This window comes from Electrophorus electricus, chromosome 14 (genome assembly GCF_041902795.1).
Source record: "Electrophorus electricus isolate QZ-2024a chromosome 14, ASM4190279v1, whole genome shotgun sequence".
NCBI lineage: Eukaryota > Metazoa > Chordata > Actinopteri > Gymnotiformes > Gymnotidae > Electrophorus > Electrophorus electricus.
In genome coordinates, this window is record NC_137510.1 from 3,175,423 (window position 1) to 3,200,321 (window position 24,899).

Below are 24,899 nucleotides of genomic sequence, written 5' to 3' on the forward strand. Positions count from 1 at the left end.
AGCAAAAACTATTATACTATTGTACTGATGGATTTTAATTCCAGTGCCTCTGCATTTAACTGAGCTAATTTTTCAGAGTCCCATTTCTACTTAAATAAATACTCATTACCAAGCTTCAGACTTAGTACAGACATGCCTGCAAGGAAAAGAGAGGCACTACAACTGCTGCTCTTCTGCTCAACATGTTACAGATCACCTGACCGGAAGAATCATTTGTCTCTCATTGCTTTACAGGGGCTGCAGAACATCGAGATTCTTCCTGAGGACTCAAGAGCTGGAACCTTCTTTAAAGCTACTTTGACCCATCCAGAGATTTCCACAAAATCTTCCTTTGCCATCTATTTTAGGTTAAAATCAAATGTATTAAGACTGATACAGCTGATCTTTTTAAAACTCAAACTGATGACTTGTTTTAACAAGTCAAATGCAAATGCAAAGAACATGTAGTCATGAAATTCTGAAGAGTCGTGGCTTAAGGCACGTGCTGCTATTGTAAGTCGTATAAGAGCCTGATTTTGCTTTAAAGAACCAAAAAGCTAGTCGCTCTATTTAAAAAGTTATGCAACTCTCTAAGCTATGTTTAATGAATGTATCCTTTAAATGTTCGTTCTTACAATTTTGCACACTAATGAGTATTGTTCAAGTAGTAAACACACAAGCAAATTGACAGAGGATTTTGTACCCACACTGCTTGGCAGTTTGTTCCTTTGATCTTGCCGTTGCCTGAAAAAGAAATTCAAAAAAAGGGTTACAGTTTTATGTCCAAAATACAGATTTGAAAACTCAATGGGTAATGTGTGAAGAGTGAGTACTTACTCTACAGTTAGAACTGCAGAATCAGTTCCGGAGGTTGAAGTTACTCCAACTCCTCTCCCACAGGGAGGCACGTTGAGATCCTGTTTCACTGCCTCCTCCACTCCAGCACAGCAAAGAGCTACAGTGAAAGACAGAGACAAAAATTCCCTTTAAGCGTCTATGAGGCAGACACTAATGATTGCACATAAACAAATGCCACTATAAAAAAAAGTCAATTATATAAAATTATACTCATCAATAAATAACCGTGTAACACATCACATATATGGTAAGATATTACCACAGTAAATCACACATGAAAAGCACTTTTTGTTTTGCTTGTCCACTTGCTTTTCATGCTGGGGCAGACACATCAGGGATCTCAGCAGGAAGCTGATCTCCTGGCCAAACTGTGTTAATCTGTAGTAGAGACAATGAAGAATACAGCAGGCAACTGATTCATCAATTAGTTGTAAACTACGTTATGCCAAGAGGCTTTAGAGTTTAAGCAGCCCATGGACCTGGCTTGTATATCACTCATTCGTGTTTATAGTGGTATCAGTTTATCATTTCTCAGAATTTTCCATAAGGGGAACTATTAGTATTTATGTATATATGTGAAAAAGGTAGGAAAATTGTGAAGCTTTAGGTCAGTGACTGTGTGTGCTTGTTTGATAGTAAATGGCTGATTTTCTCATATAGGCTTATATACTGTATAAACTAGTCTGTCTTATTCTGATGACTTAGTTCAGTAAACAAGACTCAATCCTGAAATATAACATAACTTGAGGAAATCATTAAGCACATCATAACGGACACTACCAAGTTTATGTGAAGGCCACTGTAGCTTACCACATAATGATCATTTTGTATTAATCATTTACAGATTCTCATACGCAAATTATGCAAACCGTAATGAAACAACTTGTAATGACTAGAAATCGTGGAGATGTGGTCTCATCACTAGTTTGGTCTGTGTAGAGTTACGACAAAGCTGTCATTTTCACTAACTAAAATGAGTCGTAAGACACTCTGACTAATTTGGTCTACACAACGAGGAAATACCGTCTGTGGTTTTAAAAATCAACTGCCGCCGCTTCTTTTTATATGGGCTGCGCTGTGACGTCACAATGACGACGTGAAATAAAGACCCACGTACACATCACCAAGTGACTTACTCGTCATTGTCACTAAAACTATCACTATAAGGTAATAGTCCCTAAGTACAAAAAGAAATACACCCATTTATTTTCCATGCTCTGTCCCCCCGGCCACTGAATAGGGTGAAGTGGTTTTGTACCCTGACACAAAGGACACCTCTGCAGCTCATGCAGTGCATGGGCCACACCCAGGGGCATGTGATCTAATTATATTCAACACCTCATAGCACTACTAGAAAATTGCACATTTCATGCACTTTCATAATTTTCGTTTTATATATATTCCATATATAGTGCCGCAGAGCAAGGAGCAGGATGCAGACACAGTAGGTCTAGTGACAGCAGCATCCAGACGGCGTCTAGTGACAGCAGAAGCAGCTAGCGGCGGAGCATCTTCAACAGGACCAGAAGCGCAACAGCGATTAGCCACGGCAGCAGCCTTGACAGGACCCAGCGGAGACATACAACACGGCTCACCCACAGAGTAAGTGGGCGCACACAAAGACAGACTAGGTGGTATGCCCATAGACACAGTAGGCGTACATACAAAAGTGCCTGCTGGTAGCACAGGCATAGGAGGCATGTCCCAGTCCCTGTAGGACACACAGAGGGGCACGTCCTCCCTTGGTCCAGACGTGCCGGGATGGACTTCTGCCCACACATCGCAAGCCGCCCAGGGAGAGCCCGTCATGGAGGCAAAGCCCTTGAGGCAGTCCTCCTCCTGGGCTTTGGGTGGACCTGCGCTAGCCTGTGTTGGGTCGCTTGGTCCTCCAGCCTCACCGTTTGTCGTGGGTCTGAGGGCCGTAGCCCGATAGGCTGGCATGCCGGGAGTCGCACTGTTGGGGAGGGGCTGTCACGATACAGCCCCCTCTTCTTAAATGTCTCCCTGTGTGCATGTGTGTGTTCGTTTGTGTGGCCACGCCCCCCTCCCGTGTCACACTTGTTTGTAGTTATGTTCTTCGTTTACGTATGTATGCATGGCCCTGTTGTTTTGTTGTCTGTTGTCTGTGTTTGACCATACGCCAGCCAATGTGCTACGTTGTCTTGGTGTTGTGTCTCAATAAACTTGTTGTTCTGTTTTACGCGACCCCGCATCCCGCTTAACCTCAACATTACAGTAATACTTGCTTAATTTCAGTAATAATTTGTGATTTTTATGCCGGGTCTTTACAGAGGCACATTTGTCCGGTAGTTTAGTGGACTTGGGTCTAACAGCCCTGGAAACATTAAATCTACTACTTTTGATTTTGCATTCATAGGCAAAGAAAAGGAGGTCAAGCCAACATCTGTTAGTTGGAGAGAGAGGGATATTTTGGGACATATTATTCCAAAAATTATTCCAGATTATTCCCCAAAAAATCGTATAGATTGACTGTTTTGATAATGTTTTCTTATCGGTCTTTAAATTTGAACCGTACTTCGCTTCACACAATTGAATAATGAAAACGTACTTTGGTTTGTCCCACTGATCTTTTGTTTCAAAATTCTTTTTGAACAGAAGTGGAGAAACAAAACAAGGGCAGATGCACCCAGACAGGTGCACTGCAATGGACAGAGAAGACGCTCGCTGACAAATCTTGCAGCAACAGATGAGCTATAGTTGGTTACTGTCATTTTACATAGCACAACAAGTGCACCTGATGAACTAGACAATAAGTGTCTTCATGAAACAATTAAGCAATTAACATCTTAACATGCTCTGTGGCATATATAAGAAAGCTGAGCATACCCAGTGAATGATGGTTTTGAATCAAGATGGTAAGAGGTTTGATTACTGGGACATGGATGGTAGGAGAGTCCCAATTGGTGAATAAAGTGACATCAGCGCTGATGGTTTGATGAAAATAAATTCAAATGCTATAGCCTTTATGATCACCAGATCGCAAAGAAATTAAACATGTATGAGTTTTGACTAGTGAATTGGCACTCTTCACAACCATCTTCCAAACCCTTTACTGAGTGAATGTCATTAGGAAACATTACATTTCATTCATGTAGCTCCAGAGGCATGTAACATCTATGCGAAGGAGCAGTGAAGCTGCTCTAGTACCTTGTGGTAGCCCAGTACCTTAATACGACACCTTATATTGTTTTTACTTTAATTTTCAACCCATTTTTACCATTTTACAGGATTTTTAGTACTGTTTTCTTGCACAGGGGTTTACCTATGCAAGGTTCATTTTCAGATGTAACAAGGTAAGAAAATAAGGTGTATGTAGTTTCAGGAGGATGTGGAGCATCTGAAGAGCTGGGGTTGGTCTCAGGATCATCTGAAGAGCTGGGGTTGGTCTCAGGATCATCTGAAGAGCTGGGGTTGGTCTCAGGATCATCTGAAGAGCTGGGGTTGGTCTCAGGATCATCTGAAGAGCTGGGGTTGGTTGCAAGACCATCAGTAGAACTGAATTAGTTTCCAGATTAAGATCCAGTAAGGGAAGCAAAAATATTACAGTAATTACTGTCCTGTAACTGACATATTAACATTCATTCATTCTGAATCAATGGGCAGGTATGAGATAAACATAGAAAATGAATATTATTTATGGAGTGAGTGAATCAAAATAAGATGTTCGCTGCATTCAAGTGCACAGGAAATTTAGTTGAAAAAAAAAGTTTTGAAATTTCAAATGAATCACGCAAGCAAGAAATGTATAGCAATAAAACATATGTGAGAAGAGAGTCCAAAATGCACTTAATTTTAACATGCCTTTTAAAACACCTTCACAGAGCAACCAAAGAAGAAAATGCGGTCCTCTCCACTTCTGAAGAAAGCTGGTATGGACCAAAAACATCTGCCCCAAAATTTGATTCCTACCCTGCCTTCCTCCTCCAAAGAAGAAGAAGGAGGAGATATTCAAATGTGTGAAACCTGTGGAGCTGTAAATCAACAATAAGTACACTTTAATATATTAAAAATCACCTACTAAATTTTCCCTTTGATTATATATTGTCAGTTAACTTACCAGAAGTCTGGCTGAATTGAGCTTGCACTTTTTACAGCCAATATATATTTGCACTTTGCATGGCTGGCAAGCCTTTTTGGTTGATCCTGGCAAGATATACAGGCTGGTAGGGAGGCAGACAGTAGAATAAACATTTTTTAGCACCGTTTTCAATTGTCAGAACCACCACAGACCAGGAATGATTTGCATGGTGGTTCATTCTCAGCACTGTAGTGACACAGACATGATGGTGGTGTCAGGCCAGCAGTGTCATCAAAAATATTTAACAGCTAAAGGCGTACTGGACACTAAGGACATACATTAGCATGCCACCACGTCAGCGTCACTGCAGTGCTGAGAATACCTGCTCTGTGCTGGGACTGTGCCCTGACCACTGAAGATTTACAAACGGACTACAATCTGTTGAACTACAAAATCGAAGATGAGTTTAGAAAGAGGTTTAGAAAATGGAGCAAGTACATTATTTCTGCATTAACATGACCTTGTTGTCAGCCTAAAAGAGCTCTAGGAATTTCACTCATATGGTTCCTTCCTGTCATATCTCTAAAAAAGGAAACCACGAGATTGTCAGACTATGTCCAGACCGCTATTAAGACCACTAACGTATCACGAAGCAAATTAAGCACACATATAGTGCATATAAACCATCTCTACCGCTAGCAAGGTTGAAAAGGCTTCATCTCAAATGGTTCCTTTCAAATGCATCGAGTTCAAGTCAATAAGTAATGGATTCTACTCAAATAGAGCATTATATGTCTAAAGGAAAGCCAATGATATTTAGTGCACTGCTTGGGTGAAGAAGCCATAGTTGTGTAGTTCTTCAGCTATATAGGGGTCATACCCTGAACTAACTACCTGGCTAGCAAGCACGATAACGTTAATTGGCCAACTAACTAGTTAACGTAAATAAGACAGCTAGTTTACTAGATATATATGATGTCATTAGCGCTCCCATTACATTGCAGTGTTACTAATATAATCAGACATGCAACACCAAGAGTCGCTGTCTGACGCATCATTTTGATTCATTAAATACATATATGTCCTGGACTGTTTCCATACGCTGGCTATTATAGCCAAATACCTGTTATAACCAAGGTTTAATTTTTACAGTCGGAAGCTGGGTGCCCGATCGGGTGCCTTTTGCTTCGGAGATTATACTACGCATCTACAATTCACAGATTAATTAATTTAATGAAGGTCATAGTAACAATAGTAACAATCCGTCAGTATTCGCATCTGTTGTTTATGAGACACTAATAATTATAACGGTCACCACTGCTGACTAACCCAAGTCTCGGATATGCAGGACAAGGTAACGTTAACGTTAACGCATCATGTTGCGCCGAAACTGTAGTTGTAGAAATAAATATTTTTCCTTAAAAGTGTCAGTAACTGTATGAAGTGGAAACCAACATTTATTGGGGGAAATGGGCCAATTTGCGAATGCTAAATCAATCAACCATCATTACTGACGTTAGCTATCATACCGAGGTAGTTACCTAGAAAGTTAACTAATTAACCACACATTCATGCAGCGTCCAGCAATTGTCACAGGCATGTTCAGCAGTTTTGTTTCTGTTTGTTTGTTTGTTTGTTGGGGCGGGCTCAGAATTTCTTTTTTAAAAAAGAAGGCAATGAGTACTAGTCTGATGATATAAGTATACAAACGAGTTGTACAAGAATTGAGTCAGTGTATCCTGACACAGCAATCACCAGTCTTAACATTGAATAATGTGTTGACTATCAGAAATAGTCAATAATCAATTCCTGAACATCATGACAAGAAAGACCAATTGTTTACTGATGATATTTATTTCCTGTTCACTCGGGTTCATTCAGAGCCGGGGGGGGGGGGGGGGGGGGGGGGGTTTACTCATTTGACGTGGTGGTCAAGTCCAGTCGGCTCCCCAGGCCGCTGGTTGTGCACAAGCTAGCCAAGGCTGTGGACGAGGCATGTGAGGTGCCAGGTGAGTTCCTTTGCTGGAAGACTTAGACTTAAAGCACTTAGAGTAACAATGATCAGCACAGGGGCCATAGTCAGCTCCCCAGTTTTACACATAAACCTTTTCTGTAATGAACTAAAATACTGAATATTTAGAAAAGACAGAGCTTCAGGCCATCATAAATACACAGCAGCTAGCATAACCTTAAGGAAAGTATTATTAATAATCAATGGACAGTTAATGAACAGTATGAAAATTTTGTCTCCATGGATTCAGTGAGCAGGAAGGAAAGTATTGTCTCTGTGGGAACAGCGGCAGTAAAGAACAATAAAATATGTCTGGAGTCTGTAGCTAGCAAGCTGTGTAGTATGAGAGCCCAAATTAACCAGAGGAAGGGCTCAGGGGCCTGTCGTGAGGCTGTAGGCAACCGGGCCATCCAGAATGTAGTAGGATCCGGTCAGGGCTCAGAAACTAGCAAACTAGCCAGCAGCAAGGCCGGCCCGAAGACAGCTTCGTTCAGTCAGGGGGCGGCACCAAGATCCCACAACAAGCCGGCTGAGAAAAGCGATGTCCCTAGTGCTGCAGGAGGCGGTCAGGGTGAAGGAGAAGTGGCCGAGACTCTGAACCTGATTAGGCAGCAGCCTCTGGCTAGTCCTGAACTGGCCCTCAGTCAGGCATCTCAGCTCCTGGAGGATGAGGACTGGTAGGCTTTTACTGAGCTACAGACTGAAGATACCGCTGAACAAAGATTAGACCAAGCTAGGCATTGTGTTTTAGTCCAACAGCCAGCAAAGAGCCATAATTACCAAGGATACCTAAAAATAATTGCATGCTTTGGAAATATAAAGATAAAAAAGTCAGGGGCACTCTGACAAGGAAGACATTGTTTCTGTGTTGTTAAATTTAGATTTTATCGATGAAACCTGTTTAGCATCACTAATGTCACAACAGCAGGTATGTACACTGTGTTCTAACGCTGTTTTGGATCAGGGAGAAGAAGACGGACGGCCTCACTCTGGTGCGGTCTCTGGCCCAGAACCACGCCCACGTCCTGCTGCCCAAGCCCCATCACGTGTGCCTGGCCGTGGTGGAGGAGGGGAGGGGCCACTCAGGGACCAAAGATTCTATAATCAAACAGTTTGACATTTTGTAGTCCCAGCTGGTCTTGCTCTATTTTACGACCAACACGTGGCTCACTGTTGTCTCCACCTCTCTCTCTCACTCTTTCTCACTCTCTCTCTCTCTCTCTCTCTCTCTCTCTCTCTCTCTCTCACTCTCTCTCTCACTCTCTCTCTCTCTCTCTCTCTCTCTCTCTCTCTCACTCTCTCTCTCTCTCTCTCACTCTCTCTCTCACTCTCTCTCTCTCTCACTCTCTCTCTCTCTCTCACTCTCTCTCTCACTCTCTCTCTCTCTCACTCTCTCTCTCTCTCACTCTCTCTCTCTCTCACACTCTCTCTCTCTCTCACTCTCTCTCTCTCTCTGTCTCTCTCTCACTCTCTCTCTCACTCTCTCTCTCTCTCTCACTCTGTCTCTCTCTCTCTCTCACTCTGTCTCTTTCTCTCTCTCTCTCTGTCTCACTCTGTCTCTCTCTGTCTCTCTCACTCTCTCTCTCTCTCTCTCTCTCTCTCTCTCTCACTCTGTCTCTCTCTCTCTCTCTCTCTCTCTCACTCTGTCTCTCTCTCTCTCTCTCTCTCTCTCTCTCTCTCTCTCTCCCTTCCCCTTCTTTGTGTCCACTGTCTCAGGTGAAGAACCTGCATTCCACGGTGTCGCGTGCCGCCATGGCAACGCTGGCGCACATGTTCGTCCGGCTGCGGAAGGCCATGGACCCCGAGGCGGAGTTGGCTGCCCGCAACCTGTTGCAGAAGCCGTGTGAGAGCAGCCTGTTCATCAGGGAGGCCGTGGACTTGGATGTGCATGTGGCTGGAACCAAGGCCTTGCAAAGTCTGGTCTTTGTGTCCAGCCCTTATAAGCACAGAAATCATCTGCTGATTGACAGCACATGCTGTCCCCTCTAGTGGCCAGAGGCCTGCATTGCAGGTGGCCCCTTACAAAAATTATTGATTTAAAAATTGGAAAGGATAAAATGAAAAATTGTTTTAAACAGAACAAATTTCAAATAGAGATCTACATAGACTAGTACATAAAAGAAGTATTTTAAAAAGTTCAAAGTAAACGTACAGTGTTGAATTAAAAGATAACCATAAAATAAAGAGAATAAACTGAGTTGAAAGCCTGGTTAAACAGCAAAGTTTTTCGCATCGATTACAAAGCATCTAGTGTTGGGGCTCCTCTAATATTCTCTCACAACGGGTTCCATTTAAAAACATAATAGCTGAACGCTGCCTCTCCATGCTTAGTTTTTTACTAAAGTCAGCTCTGCAGTATACAGGTAGCAAGTGCAATAATGGGGGTTATGTATTCTCTTCTTTTTCTCCTAATGAGAACTCTAGCAGTTACATTTTGAATCAACTGAAGCGGTTTGTCTTTTTTTTGAAGTCTCAAAAAGCCCATTACAGTAATAATCCTTGCTGGACATAAAAGCATGGATAAGTTTCTCTAGGTCTGGTTTTGTCATAAATTGCTGATTTAGTAACTGGTTACAGGGTCTTATTACAGATATTCAGCACCTTACATATGAGCAAGTAGAACTACAGCTCTGACACTATTATCACTTGTCCATGGGCTTCATACTCAACACTGTCCCAGTTAATCGCATTTCCTTTTGGCCCTGTCCATCTGTGGTCATTAAACTTATCTCAGTGCTCATCAGTAAATCATCCCACATATTTACTTCTGTAATTTCACCAACAAAACTCTGCTTTAGGTCAAATCTCCCTTCCAAGGTGTCAGGATTCTGTCCAAAAAACACCAGGAGCTATCTTGCTCTTCGGTTTGATCTGTAGCGTAGTGTGACACAATTCATACCAGAAGGCAGCAAGTCCGGTGTCAGAGTCCCAGGTGAGACAAAGGTTGGAGTGGAACAGGGTAAGGGCAGGCAATCCGTACAGGTCACTGCTCAAGCTGCTTCTCAGGTAGAAGGAAATGGCTTGGATTTTTTTTTTAAATTCATTAAAATAATAAACACCATATTTTTATAGGTAAACATTAATATTTACATCATCGTGGTAGGATTGCAGTAGGGTGTGCATTAAGTATACAAGACTACAGGACATTTATAAAATTTTATAGTAGACTAAATATTTTTACAATAGACAACCCACAAGTAGAATTTACAGAAGGTATGAGGGTTACCATCAGAAGAATTAAACCCAGAAGATGGGTCACAAACTGCATCTTACTGCAATCAATGAATCTATTTCATTAATTATTTAAACCATTTAAATTCATCACAAACACACAAGCAGTGCAGAGGACATTTGTACAAAACCAGTGTATCAGAGCTTAGTTGGATACACATCAGCTGATAAATGAAATCCAAACGTATGAATACTCGCTCCACAAGACTCATGTCTGGGTACTATAGTCCACACGCCAACCAGAGTAGGGACATAGACACACTCATGACTCTTACGATATTTTCCTTCTATTTTTAAAGTACCAGTCACTTATGGTAGGGTTTCTTTTTCGCTCTTATTGTTACTATAAGAAATGCTGTTGTACACAATCTCACTGTGGAAAAAGATAATTTGTATGTCTGAAGCAAAGCATGTTTATAAATGTGATTTGGGCTTGTGTCAGATGATATCGTGTTGGAGCAACCTTCAGACACAACTGCATATTTACACTCTAAAAGGCACTATGACGGCAGAATTTACGAGGATGTCAAGTGAACTCAGAAAAGACAACCATGAAATGCACCCTCAGAGCCAGTCAAATTAAACTGAACGGTATTTAGAAAACCGCTGCTAGAAAACATGCGTTGGCTGTGAGTGGACACTGAAAACGTTAAGCTGGAAATGACAATGGGAATGTTGGTTCGTGATTGAAACTCTCATGAGCTGCATGAACAAACTTATGGACATTTTTGAATTCCCTGCAGTTCTTCACAGCAGGCACCTGCATCATATTGATAAATGAAGTCTTATTTAACAAATAACACCCATGTTTTACAATACATCTTTACTAAAGAAAAGGTCTACACGAGGCTGTTGAGGGAAAACCTTAAACTTAGAAGTTTGTATTAAACTCCGTCTAATCAACCTAATTTAGATGCGTCACCTTTTTTTTTTTTTTAATCTGTTGTCTATGCAGTTTGATAGGCACCCTAAAACCTGTTCCTCCCTGGTTAGTTTCTGCTCCCTGCTGAGGGGACTTTATATGAGTAGTAGACCTTTCTCAACAAAGCACTGACATGGTAGCACCATTGCTACGGATTAACTGAACTGCTCTACAGTACATAAGACACAGCAGTGTTGCTGAGGTTGTTTAACAGTGCGGTGCAGAGGAAGATAATCACACTGAGATTTATCATGATGCCAGTCCCTCTCGTGACGTCGCTTGGATATTTCAAGGACGCACACAGAGCCTGTGCACAGGACAGCAGGGAGCAAACTGGCCGGCGTTCTGAATGTCATCAGGATGTTAAATCAATTTCCACACATAATTGTTAACAAGCACCGAGGCATATTTAGATGTTTCTGAAGGTGCTTAACAGGAACATTATGCACCTTCAGAAACATTTAAATATGCCTGATTATCTGTTACAATTATTTCAAAAATTTCATGACAAGTGATTGTGAGATCACGACCTATCAATTCACAGAAGTACAGTCAGTAGTTTTTCAGTCAACACAACTGTCTTAGTTTTAGGGATACAATAGTAAAGTAGAAATGATCCTGAAAATTAATACAGTAGGCACATTTCTTTTTACAATATCTACATTTAATACAATAAACCATACTAGGCCAGCTCTACTGAAACAACACTAATGTGTTTACCAATATTCTGTTTACATCCCCCAATCTCATTATATATGTATACTTGTACCTGCACTCACACACACAGAGGGGAGAATGAGAGCATGCACACACACACACACACACACACACACGCAAGAGACAGAGAGAACATTCTTCAGAACCGTTCCAGCTACAGATTTACACGTCAACTGCAGACGAGGAAAAATAAAAAGGTTTTCTAACTGCATATTCTATATAGAAAACCTTTCCCCCTTAGCAGGGATAACATCCCTTCTGAGGCATTAATGTCACTTAGCTTTGACAAGCTAAAAGTGATTCTTGCTCTTAAAGAATATAAATAAAACAAAATTTTAAAATAAAGAAGAATGTTACAACATTGTTGCCCTGGTCTGCATACCCACAGTGAATGCATAGAAAAACAACATTAAACAGAGCTTTTAGAAAAAATAAGATTTATTTAACATGTGTCCAAATTTTACTCTTATTGGAATACTTGCTGTAACCAGTAACAGCTGAATGAATAGCTACGTATCTTTATGGACTCATCTATTTAACAGCTAGCCTAAGCTCTCTGACAAAAGACAGAGATTAAATTAAAAAAAAATAATAATAATTTTAAAAAGTGTATGTATACTGGAGAAAAAAAATACTCCAATAGACCCAAACAGCAAAAACTCCCTTTCCCATGTCTCACTTTCTCTCTCTCTGCCTCACTCTCTCACTCTCACTCACACAGAGGCAAAGGAAGGAGTGTCACCACTCCATTAGTAAGGATTGCATGTGGTCACTGATTCTCAAGCTTGTTTCTTGATTGGCAATCTTGCAAAGCACTGAATCTCACTATTTTAGGTCTGCATCTGTGTGTTTAAATGTGTTTAAAAAAAAAAACATGCATCTTAAAGAAATGCTCTTAACAGATTAGGGGAAAAAATCTAAGTGAATGAAAAATTAAATTCAGCTACACCCACTAATGCATGTACACACAGCCTCTCTCTCGCACACTGATGAACAACCATGCCCCTTCCAGCTGAAGCCAACTAACATTTAGCCAGCATGCTGATCCGTTAATAACAATTTTATTAAACGCTCTACTTCTTTAATATCCATGTAATAAACATATCACAATAGCGCTCCATCATTCCCCAAATATGTGGACACACACACACACACACACACACACACACACAATTCCATGCCGATATGGATAAGAAAAAATATGTCTCTCCTATTTATTCCTCTCTAAAAACGTTGCAAGGTTCTTTTTTTAATGGTTTTGATGTCCCATCACTGAAATAATTAAAATTCTGATCCTCTTCAACTCTGACACTTGGCTCCAGTCTCCTGGAGAGAGGACTGAAATCTCAGGCAGGGGTCCTAAGAGAGGTGTACCAGCGTTGTCATGACTTTGGAGGGAGAAAGACATGAGCACCTGTGTGCGAGCGCTTTAATAAATGATACTTTGGAGGCAAGTAAAACCCCCAAACAAAAGCAAAACAAACAAAAAATGATAGGGACTATTCACCTTAATCCAGTTCACAATGAGACAGCACTGCATGAAGACATAAGGACAGGGGGAAGAAATGTGTCATATTGTTGCATGAACGTAGGTTTGTGGCACATACATGAGGAGCTCATGGGATTGGGGGCGGGGGGGGGGGGGAGAAAAAGAAAGAAAGAAAGAAAGAAAGAAAGAAAGAGAGAGAGAGACAGAGAGAGAGAGAGAGAGAGAGACATGGGTGGGGGGGGGCAGTCAAAAGTAGGGAAGGAGACCTGAGAGACTCCAGCATTAAGGAGTGTTTCATGTTTCATAGTGAGGTTCCCCCTGCTTAAAGTGCACATACACACAGGAGACCATTATGATCTACTCTCACACCATCCCATTCAGTCCATCCGTGTGTGTGTGTGTGTGTGTGTGTGTGTGTGTGTGTGTGTGTGTTCGTTCAGTAATCCTCCACCCATCCGTTCTCCTGGATGAAGGCATCGATCACCTCCTTCATAGCCAAATTAGGAATCAGCTGATCCTGCGTAAGGGGACTACGAGTTACAGGGTCAAAATGGCCCACACGCTACAGAGAGAGAGAGAGAGAGAGAGAGAGAGAGAAATATTTTTATTTCCAGACATGCCTGGTGCTGTGCATTTACATTAACATGACTGTACAGTAGAGAGTAACGCCGCACTGAAGCGTCACTGCTAGGACAGGCGTAACGCCGCACTGAAGCGTCACTGCTAGGACAGGCGTAACGCCGCATTGAAGCGTCACTGCTACGACGGGCGTAACGCTGCACTGAAGCGTCACTGCTACAACGGGCGTAACGCCGCACTGAAGCGTCACTGCTACGACAGGCGTAACGCCGCATTGAAGCGTCACTGCTACGACGGGCGTAACGCCGCATTGAAGCGTCACTGCTACGACGGGCGTAATGCCGCACTGAAGGGTTACTGCTACGACGGGCGTAACACCGCACTCACTAAAGCATCACTGCTACGACTGCCGTAACACCACACTGAAGCATCTTCCTGATGCCTGCTAACAAAGCTTTTAGGTTAAAACACTGACTAAAATGCACGACTACACAGGCCACTGATTTCAAACACATTTTACTGGTTGTTCATTTAGTCTAAAATCAAACAAGTGTTACCAACAATATTGGACCTTAGATAGTAGGTAGTGACATGTACAGAATAATGCCTAGGTTACATTCAAGGAAACTCAACTCCCTGTGTTGACGTTAAATATCTTCCAGGGAGGTGATTTAAGATTCTTTAAGTTGCTTTAAGGTAAATTTTTATTTAAAGATGCATATAGCTACAGTGACACCTCAATGCATTTTCAGGTTGTTCTAGATGCAGTTAAGTGACAGAAAAGGGGCAAAGACACAGAGAGACAGAGGGGAGGGTAGAGAGAGACAGAGGGGAATGTGTGGTACCTGTAGGTGTTCCTCAATGTCTTTACGGTCATAGGTGATGCCACTGGGTGTAATGCATGGTTCCCTCATCAGTTCAAAACTGATCTTCCCACACAGATAGTCTGGAATCTCTCGCTTCTACACACACACACACAGTGCTGCATCCCTTTTCATAAAGCTATACTAACTACAAATAATCAAGCCATAGCAAATAAATGAAAAATTTCAGGTCAATAAAATTACACTTCAAATGTAACAGATACAAACACAGACAGCCAGCCAGACACACAGACACACGCACACACACACACAGAGACAAAGACAGCCAGACACACACACACAAATCCACTAAGAGAGAAGTGTACTATTCCTTCTACCATATTCCTTCATTCACTCACCTTCCTTTTCTCATCCACTTGAGAAAAGAGTTCATCCATGTCCATGAGATATTTATCCTTCCAACAGAGTACAGACAGAGATCATTAAGGTCAACCTTTTTGCTTCTATTAAACTGTAACTTTTGTAGGGCAGCACGTGTGTAAAACTGACATGTTTAGATTTAATCTTGCTGATTTCATTGTCGCTTTGATTGTCTTCGCCCTGTTTGTCTCGATATTCCTCCATTTCCCTGCACGTGCGCGCGCACACACACACACACACACACACACACACACAATAGAAACAGAGTGATTATTTTGTATGTTATGCGGCTGAAACAGTCATGGCTGAAGGAATGCTGAGTTACCTTTCTCTCTCGGCCAGGATGAGTTTGGTGAGATAAGCATGCAGCTCATTCTCCTGGCTAATGCGTTTATCCTCCATGCTGTTCCAGCGCTTTTTCTTAGCAATGCGTAAAGCACTCGGGATGTCATCACCAAAATTCAGACGTTGTTCTTTTGCCAGGTTATATGCTGCAGAAACAATGGGCTACAACGATCAGTTTGTGGGAGCGTAAAGTGCTTGTTGTGTGTACCTCTCTGCAAGACGCCACCTGTATGAACATGGGCTTGCATGCGTACCTGTGCGTGTATGCATCTCTGCCCAGTGGCATGTGCCTTTGTGTACCCTTCTACAGACTGACACCCTGTGTGTGGTGTGTGTGTACCTCTTTGCAGATTGCCAATGGCCTCTTCGAAGTTCTCCAGTTCCAGGTGACACTGTCCCAGGAAGAAATGCGCCTTTACTGACTGGCTGTCGAGCTCGAGGGCATGTTTGCAGTCAGCTAGTGCCTTGTCGTACTGCTGAAGCTTCACATAGCACAACGCCCGATTTGTGTAGTAGACTGCTACTGAGGGGTTCCGGTTCTGCACAGACAGACAGACGCACAGACAGAGAACGACAGAACCACAAATGTGCACACACACACAGACAGAGACCGAAACGCACAGAGACAGACACGCACAGACATACATGTGCACAGTTACACGCATACACAGACAGCCAGAGACACAAAGACAGACAGACGGGTGTTAGTTGTAAATATTCTGAATATGCCATACCGACTGTCATGTCTGCATAAACGAGTAGGCTACAGGAGCTGAATATTGTGTTTGGTCAACCACAGCACTGAGTGTACAGCTAGAAACAGATGTGGGAGGGATCACGGTGGGATATGATGATCTCAATATCTCTCACACACACACCTACCCACCACTGTCAACTCCTTTACCCCCAGTACACATACACACACATTAAGTACAACACAGCTTACATCTGAACATAACAACTACGATACAATTTAGTCAATGACAGTACCTAGCACCAGGTATGGGAAAACTCAATACCTGCCCAAGTGTGGCTAGAGAACTGAAGTGTGGCCCAACCTTTATGCCTCACTGTATCTATACAGAGCTGCATGTGTGAGTGGAGGCGTGTGTACACACACACACACACACACACACACACACACACACACACAGAGAGATTCATGCTTTTTGTAATTCCAGTGGAAAACAACATACAGTTAGCAAAACCGAGGGCTGGATCACAGCGGTTTTAGATGAAAAAACAGCTCACGGATTATTCGACTATGCAAAACTATGCCTGATACACATCTTCCCGCTAAGTCCGGCCGGGGGCGACCCCACACCCACTCCCCTCCACACTCACGATAGCTTTACTGTAGCAGGTAGCGGCCTCCTGGTACTTGCGGCAGAGGAACAAGCGGTTGCCCTGTTCCTTGAGCTCCTGTGCCGAAGAGCTCTTCTCCGGGCTGCTTGCCATCTTCTCGACGGGCTCCGCGGTGGCCGCTCCCCCCTGCTTCCCGATCCTGTTCCCCGTGTCTCCGGCTGAACACCGACGTGCGACGCTTGCCTCGACCTGCGGAGAGGATACGCGGTGATGCGGCGTTTCGGTGTGGCGCAACACCCAGTGGCGCAAGCTCGCCGACCAAACCGCACAGACTCAAGTGTCTAGCCTTGCGACGGCAGCAGGAATCGATGACAATGTAGTTTACCTGTAATATTACCGGTAAAGCCAAAACAAATATTCAAACAACCTGCAGCCATGCTTTCTGTCAGGCCCGCAACGGCGAATTTAGCGTCAATGGCATTTAACTGTCTAGGTTAGCACGTTAGCTTGTTAGCTGAAAGTTGTCTCGGCAAAAACGGACGTATTCAGAAGTTCTAAATCGGACGCTACGACAAGCATATTGGCCCAAAGCAAAAACATACCGGTTGTAAACACAGAACTCGCCCGACAACGCCGCTCCTGCCACGGCCACACACCCGAGGAGACGTCGGGGGTGCTGGTATGCTAGCTAGGCTCGCTAGCCGGCGACTAACTGCTCTATAAGGCCGTGCGTCCCCTCCCCACCACCTCTTAAAGAATCCTCAGACTCATTGTTCGCTGTAATAGTAGTGACATAGACCTGAAAACTCTGCCATTTCCACCAAGTCAGTACGCAAACCTACGCATTTTTATCTCACTGTATAAAAATCTTCCATCTCTCAGCTTGTTTTGGCTACATCACGTCGCCTAAACGGACTCCGGGGACGTCATCACGTCAGGGCGTGGACGTCATTTTTTAATTTTTTTTTTTAACAACCCTCCATTTTCGTGTTTGATGTTATTCATAATGCAGAAATATTTTAAACTTTGTTTTAACTAATTGGCAGCCCAAATCAAATCCTGTCCCAGCTCACATACTGTTATCAGTGGTAGATAGACTAAGTTGCGGCTTTTCTGGCAGGACTTCAACAAAACATCGCAGAACATTCCGCATCCCACCCTTTACCTGTCTGATCTGGCCACACTACAGGCACGATGGTTTATAAACTAGAATATCATCAATGGATTATGGCCTGAATTGATTTTTAAACATCCCTGAATTAAGAATTTTTCACATTAGTGAACCCGATAATAGCGGGACCCTTGGCTCACTGAGACGAAATGCATGCAAAACCTCTTAAATTCATAAAATCCATTTAATGAGCTTGATTAGGGCAACATGGATTAACTGCATTATAAAACAGACATTTCAAACTGGGGAGAAAAAAAAAAAAAAAAAGAAAAAAAAAAAAAAAACACCATTAAGAATTCAACCTGGCGATAAATCACACTTGTACTGATCTCTAGCTGTCTGCTACTGAGACAGCAGGTGTGGATGTGCCCCATCTGTCTGCGGATTCTTGTAGCTACGTTTACATACACGGATGTCAGACTGACCTCAGATCAGATCAACCAACCCATCTGACAACTTATATCTAATGGGAGATGTACAATAAAAAGCTGAGCTGTCTAAGATTAAACAGAAACAAGAGGACTTAAGTAGGACAGTGGTAATTATGCTAAATGCAATCCTCCGCTGCACAAATTGCAAGAAAAATGGGCATGGCCCTCTAAGCACAGTGATCTTCATACCCAGTGACAATGCTGATTGATTTTATTTCTGCTTCAACAAACTGGATAGAATGTATTGAATGGCTGAGAAAATGCAAATTTTGTAAATTGACCCAGAGTTGACAGAACACAGCTTACAACCTGTGTTAATGTTGTTAATGAATAACAGTGACTTAAGACAAGACTCAATAATAATAATAATAATAATAATAATAATAATAATAATAATAATAAATGTACGTGGTGCTGGGAGGATTGCACAGTCAGCTAAGGGGCACATGTTAAAAGTCTGAGTTTCCATGGTAACTGCAGTGTGCTAGAAAGGCTTCTGGGTAATGATGCTCAGAGCTCTCCAGCCTCTCTGTCTCCCGAGCGACGAGACTCCGCCCTCCCGTTGAGACCATCGGATGAACAACGCCGACCTTCACGCTCCCGAGATCGTTCATGATCGCGAGATGACCTGAAACATCACACACACACACACACACACACACACACACACACACACACACACACACACACACACACACACACACACACACACACACAGCTTATTTGTGTGTGAGAGAAGACAAAAGCACTTGTAGGAAGCTTCCTGAGAGCATCTGTTAAGGAGGATTTTAACTAATGACTTTTTTAACCATAATTTCCCACAACTTAAAGTTCTCACTAACAGGAGCCCACTGTGATCTGCTATCACACACTGAGTTGTGTGTGTGAGCATGAGAGAAAGAGCACAAGATGGAGAGACAGACACTTGTCTGAGAATGCGCAAGTGTATTCCCTGCTGTGGCGAGTGTGGTGTGGGTGTGTGTGTGTACTTGTGTGAGTGTTCCCGGCTCTGGCGAGAGTGGGATCTGGAACGAGATCGGTGCCTCCTGCGTCTCTCTCTCTCTCGGGAACGTGATCTGGATCGACGCCTCTCACGCGATACCGAACGGGACCGCCGCTTTCTCCTCTCTCTCTCCCGCTCTCTCTCCTTCTCTCGTTCCCGCTCGCGGTCACGATCACGGTCCCGGGATCGAGACCTGCAAACCGAGCAGACCACCCACCACACCAACTTCAGTCTCTTACACATTAAACAGTAACCATGTGCATGAAGTTTAGGTCAGCAACGATAGAGGGGGAGGTCGTAGAAACGTCTGCAGACAACTATAATCTTTTAAATATATGCAAACAGAGATCCCAAAAGAGAAGTGGGGGTTGTGTGCAAGAGAGACCTTTTGCGCTCCCGGCTCCGTGACCTGGTCCTGTCAAGGTGAAGGGAGAGATAGTTACAAAGTGATTAAAGGAAAAGTCACAAGATGCAATCTGATCCAAGTGTGGGAAGGGGGCCGGGGTATGAAGAACAACGCCCTTACTTCCTCTTCATCCTCTCCTCCCGCTCTCGCTCCTCCCGCCGCTTCAAGCGCTCCTGGTTCCGCCGCTCCTGCTTATCTAGAACAGTTTTCTAGAAAGGAAGAATGGAAAGTGAGACATCCTAGATTAACTTTTTTAGAATGCTGTGAATTTCAGATTTATACAGACAGCCCATATCAACAGCACAACAGATGGAAGCCGTTACTGCCACGTTAGGCTTGAAATGTTTAGCACTGATTTCTGCAATTACATCTGGATTCAGCGTTTGTTTATGTCTCTCTCTCACACACAGACACACATACCAGAAGCAGATGTTTCTGAATGCAGGTCACTGTAAGCGAACTGCTCTAGATCCCTGATGCTGTCTCCCAGTGAAGACACTACTACAGCAAATCTGGCACAGGAGTGTCAGATTCAGGAGCATTTCAGATGAAGCGTGGTTTTACTTCATTTAAAGGCTTTTGAATTGAATTTGTATGGAGTTTTTGAGCAAATAATTAAACTGGCTGCATTCTACATGCTGGGTCTACATAGTCTGACTGTATTGCTGGTTCAAGTTGTAACCATGCCAACTAAAACGTACCTTCAGCTGTTCTAGTTTCTCTCGGATTTGGATGAAGCCCAGGTGCAGTTTACCGCCAAAGTGGTCAGCGAGGCGACGATCGTTGTCATGGAGACCCAGGTAGGCAGAGCACACCTCACACACCCGAAGCTTCTGCTGTTGGAAACTGGAGGCAGGCATCGAGTTTCTGTACTCCTCCTACAGGGACACACCCAGTACATGATCATTCCAGTGGAGGAATCATACTCACATTAATCCATCCTTTTAAAAGACATCAGTTCTAGGGAAACTCATCACCCAAATACAGCCACACACTACGCATACAACCCCCCACTACACATACACACAGTTGTGCTGGCTACACTGACCTCCGCATCTTTCTTCTTGCTGCGGACTTTCTCCACCTCCTGCAGGATTTTCTGGGCTTCGTCTACGTTGCCTTCTGCACCCAGCTGCTCGGCCTTGGCTAGCAGCTTTCCAATCTCCTCGTTAAGCTCATGGACTTTCTCTGCCTGCCAGACACACACACAGATGCACAAACACAGCAAGAAGCAAGAAACTGATGCAGCCTTACATACACTTTGTTCTTCCACTTCTGTGAATCCATGTTCTTGCACAAAGCCACCAAACAAGACGAAACTGAATTTTTATTGAAATATTTCCACCACGCTTAACTTCACACGCACACCCACACACCTTGGCAGCAACCTCTGCGCTGATCTCCTCCTGTGTCTCAGCGAGACGTTTCTTTGCCAGCTCAGTTCTGCGGTCACAATCGGCAATGAAGGACTCCAGATGGTCAACCGCCTGAATAGCAGAAAAGACCAACATCAGCCTAGAACTACCAGGACAGACACCATGAATACAGCCAACACAAATACATCCAACAGTGCCCAGTCTTCATAACAGTATGAAGAATCCAACGTACATCAATAATAAAGTGTGCACATTGCTATAGGCTGAAGATTCCAAGTTAGCAAATTTTTATTACCCCATTAAAATGAGTTTGTTTCCAAAAGTGTTACTATGCTCAGTAGGGCCTGCAGTGTCATTCTGAGTTCAGTTCCAATATTAACAGCCTGCACTGAGGAAAAACACGAGTTGTAGACTGCAACAGCCTCTCTCTTAATGACCCTCCAACGACCAGTCAGTTCCCCTTCGCAAACGATGTCAGTCACTGGTTTTCTAGCCAATCAAAGCCGCATGGGGCAGCTCAGAAAACGAGGTGCATGCTCAGACAGGGATGACTGTGCGTGTGCTCATCTCTCCAGCGCAGTGATGGCGACACTGCCTGAAGAGCCAAACCTTCAGCACAACACAGAACATCAAGCTTACCTCATCCAAGAAGCAGCTTAGTGAAACAGAGGCATTTAATAACTTTAAGGCTGCTGTGATTTTTCTGTCAGCAAAGGAAGCTGTGGAAGCTGAGGCATGCAGTCAGAAGACTGCAGGCCTGGCTGGAATTATGCACTCACATCCAATTCAAAGAACAGGTCCCGCTCTTTAGAAGCAATCTCATAGTCTGCACGCAGGGCCAGGTCATGAATCTTTGAGCATTCACCCAGGTCCATACGCTAAACAGACAGAGAGAGAGAGAGAGAGAGAATGAATAAATCAGAACTGGCTACAGAATTTGCAGCGGCATTGGCCTGGCTCAGACGTTTCTTACTGTGCCAGAGAGGATGTCGTGTGGACAGCAGTTCAGTAGGTGGGACTTGCACACGCGTTCATCTGTAAACTTCACCCTCTGCCGAGACTCGTCTCCTGCAAGAGCAAAACGCATGCAATGAGTGGAACTACATACACACATACATTTTTGTCTCACACACACCTCGCACTTCAACAATACACACTGCTAAGTCTGGGGGGCCAAGGTCACATTTCTGCCTCTCGCTGCAAAAGGGATGATGGGATTTGTAGTTAAGAAAGTGAGCTTGAGAGTGAAGTTGCCAACTGTACTAAAACTAAACAGCTAATTAGTCTCTAGAACCAGCTCTGTCACGATGCAACCTCACTACATAATACGAGAGTTGAATCTTACATCAGAGGTCCCCATTAGACAAAGGATGTCCAAGCAAATGTTATCAAATACAATGTGTGTATAACTCTATGGAAGGCACCTTTAACAAGTTTGATGTTAGCCCCATTAATGGCGAAAGCTACATACTGTCTGACATAAGGTCAGTTTTGCTTTGGCCACTGTAGTTATTTGTTATTACCCCTTTAGGATTAACCATCAAGGGCAATATCAGATAGGGTTAAAACAACAAGAGACAGAGTGACATTTAATAGGTCAGGATAATGTATTTATAATGTACAGTAAGATTCTATCTCTGCAGGCAGGCTGTGCTGTGTTGTGTTTAGGTATAATGGAAACATTAACTAACAGTGAATGGTGATGCTCTCTGGCTTCAAAGAGCTGACAGGAACAGACAGATGCGTTTAGGGCAGGGACTACCTTTGGTGTGAACTGAATTGCATGAGTTGCAGCTTAGACATTCTCAGTACATTTTATTGAATGTTTGAAACCGTTGGGCCAGTCTGTTGTACACATTCCAGTCCTTCAGTAAATAAAAATGGTGGGGGGAGGAAAAAAAGTAAAAAAAAAAAACAAAAAAAACAGAAAACCAAAAACTAGAAGTGTTAGTTTATACACACTGCGAGCTCTCTCTCCCATACTGTACCCAGCCTGGAGCGTCTATTGGTCCATGGTCTTAATAAAGATTAAAGGGGAAAAGCTTTTCTTGATCAAACCTGCAATGAGGAAGTTGGGAATGATACACAAGAGTCAAAGTGAAGACCGTCGGTGGAGGATTTCCTGTTTGCTTTTGTTTTGTTTATTTAGCTATTTTGCTTCGTTCTTATGTGCCAAACTAGTCCAACAGTGCATAGGCAGGACACCATGCTAGCAGTGTAGACCCAGCACCTGCTGAAGAGACCATCCTTTTCTTGTTGCTGATCTCTTACTTTACCGTCACTGTGCTTTACCAAGTCTCCTGATGTAGGCTACAGAATAATTAGGCTACTTCTGGAAAACAAAATTGTTTGGATATTCATAACAGCTTTAAAAATCATTTGTGACTCACGGCTCGATGAACATGAGGCTTTTCTGCAACTCCCTTGCAGATTGATGTAGGCTGGCAAAGATACACTGAACCTTAATGAATAGAATAAAGGGGCCACAATTGTTCAGTTTGTATGAAACACATGTACGGGAAGCAAATGAATTCATCTCATCACTCACACAGACACAACGTCATTCACACGGCGCGTGAGAGACATCTCTCACCACCAGTTAACGTCACTTAAAAACATGTAGATCAGCGAAAGTCCCAAGTCACACCACTTTATCTAGTCATCTCGCTCTGGGATGATTATGGCCAAAACCGTACACAGATCACCACCTACGGCACGATTCCCTCTCGGAAATGTCACTCTTAATTTAATGCTTGCAACCAGTTATTAGCTAGCTAACCTAGATAGGGAGGCAGCGGTGTACGCTTTATCCACGATATATTGTATTTGTATAGCACTTGCCATAAAAAAAGTACCAAACTAAGCTTACATTCGATTACCAAACTTCTGTTTAATTATGCATGTTATGCAGGAGAGACGAACCGGTCGACAAGGATTTAAAATTAATCAGGCTTTTTCGTTGTTGTGCGTTGGAATAGCATTTCACTTCGAATTACCTAGCTAGCGTTAATATTCCTAGCTCCTAACATCCCTAGTTTAGCTAGAAATCTCCTCAGATAGAAACAACTTAATCCTTCGAACAATAAAAAGAAAAGATCACACTAATTCAAATGTTTATTCACACTCCACAAAAATAAGAACTGTAAAATTACCGCGGTGTAATACCAAAGAATCGGCATTAGCAGGCAGTAGCTAACTAGCTAGGCCCAACTACGACGCGGTCCAATAGCTCCCTGGTTAACCTGAGCGCACCTAGCCAGCTAGCTCGCTAGCTAAACAAGCCGATTTGGCCATTGACGTCACTGGCTACAGATGAACACAAACATTAAATGGTGCATTTCGAGAGGAAATCGTGGCCCATTTATCCAGTTCTGAACGCCCGTCGCTAGACATAACACGTTTAAACGTGCGACTAATTTAGACTTAAAACACAAACACGACACACACAAGGGCTACAGCGCGCGACACAACCTCTCAGCGACTCAGAGCGCTCGCGAGCTAGCTAAGCTAGCTTGTTACTCACCATCCCTCGCAGTCCCCATTAACTGATCAAGCAAAGCTCTCATCTGAGCCTGGGCAGACATCTCGGTCGATTAATTACGCGTAATCTACAAGTCTTGTGGGGGTTTGTTTTTTACTACTCCGCGTTTTTAAATTTTCTATCGGTGTATTATTCAAAAATCAAACGTTTCTGTGCCGTCGACGTCGCCACCGTCTCTTCCCTTTCGAAGGCGTCGCGACCGCTCTGGCAATGCGGAACCAGTCACGCAGCCGAACGCCAATGAAAGCGTGC

The 24,899-nt window shown here is 43.2% G+C and overlaps 2 protein-coding genes across 4 annotated transcripts; both read right to left on the reverse strand.

The window, feature by feature from the left end:
• Window positions 1-11,682: 11,682 nt before the first annotated feature.
• stub1 (STIP1 homology and U-Box containing protein 1) lies at window positions 11,683-17,661 on the reverse strand. Of its 3 annotated transcripts, none has more exons than XM_027003148.3 (8): window positions 17,322-17,661; window positions 16,759-16,968; window positions 15,755-15,953; window positions 15,395-15,560; window positions 15,199-15,277; window positions 15,048-15,104; window positions 14,671-14,787; window positions 11,683-13,808 (listed from the first exon to the last, which is right to left on the reverse strand). In XM_027003148.3, exons 2-8 carry the CDS (start codon window positions 16,870-16,872, stop codon window positions 13,683-13,685), a joined length of 858 nt encoding a protein of 285 aa, XP_026858949.1. In that variant the 5' UTR covers window positions 16,873-16,968; window positions 17,322-17,661; the 3' UTR covers window positions 11,683-13,682. The 3 variants fall into 3 exon arrangements, with proteins under 3 accessions (XP_026858949.1, XP_081551955.1, XP_081551954.1); XM_081695829.1 differs by having other exon boundaries at window positions 17,562-17,648; XM_081695828.1 differs by having other exon boundaries at window positions 16,759-17,661.
• A 394-nt stretch (window positions 17,662-18,055) lies between these two features.
• On the reverse strand, window positions 18,056-24,875 carry luc7l (LUC7-like (S. cerevisiae)). Its single transcript, XM_027003145.3, has 10 exons — window positions 24,630-24,875; window positions 22,080-22,174; window positions 21,886-21,984; window positions 21,107-21,217; window positions 20,779-20,922; window positions 20,432-20,608; window positions 19,851-19,939; window positions 19,710-19,739; window positions 19,311-19,517; window positions 18,056-18,949 (listed from the first exon to the last, which is right to left on the reverse strand). The coding sequence occupies exons 1-10, from the start codon at window positions 24,688-24,690 to the stop codon at window positions 18,832-18,834; spliced, it is 1,131 nt and encodes a 376-aa protein (XP_026858946.1). The 5' UTR covers window positions 24,691-24,875; the 3' UTR covers window positions 18,056-18,831.
• Window positions 24,876-24,899: the final 24 nt, after the last annotated feature.

Coding starts and splice junctions, on each gene's coding strand:
- stub1 (XM_027003148.3), bottom strand. CDS start 16,872: ATGGCAAGCAGCCCGGAGAAGAGCTCTTCGGCACAGGAGCTCAAGGAA. Junction 15,954..16,758: donor CCTGCTACAGTAAAGCTATC/GTGAGTGTGGAG, acceptor CTGTCTGTGCAG/AACCGGAACCCCTCAGTAGC. Junction 13,809..14,670: donor ACATTGAGGAACACCTACAG/GTACCACACATT, acceptor CTCTCTCTGTAG/CGTGTGGGCCATTTTGACCC.
- luc7l (XM_027003145.3), bottom strand. CDS start 24,690: ATGTCTGCCCAGGCTCAGATGAGAGCTTTGCTTGATCAGTTAATGGGG. Junction 22,175..24,629: donor AATGGGGACTGCGAGGGATG/GTGAGTAACAAG, acceptor TTGCTCTTGCAG/GAGACGAGTCTCGGCAGAGG. Junction 19,518..19,709: donor CGGAGCCGGGAGCGCAAAAG/GTCTCTCTTGCA, acceptor CTCGGTTTGCAG/GTCTCGATCCCGGGACCGTG.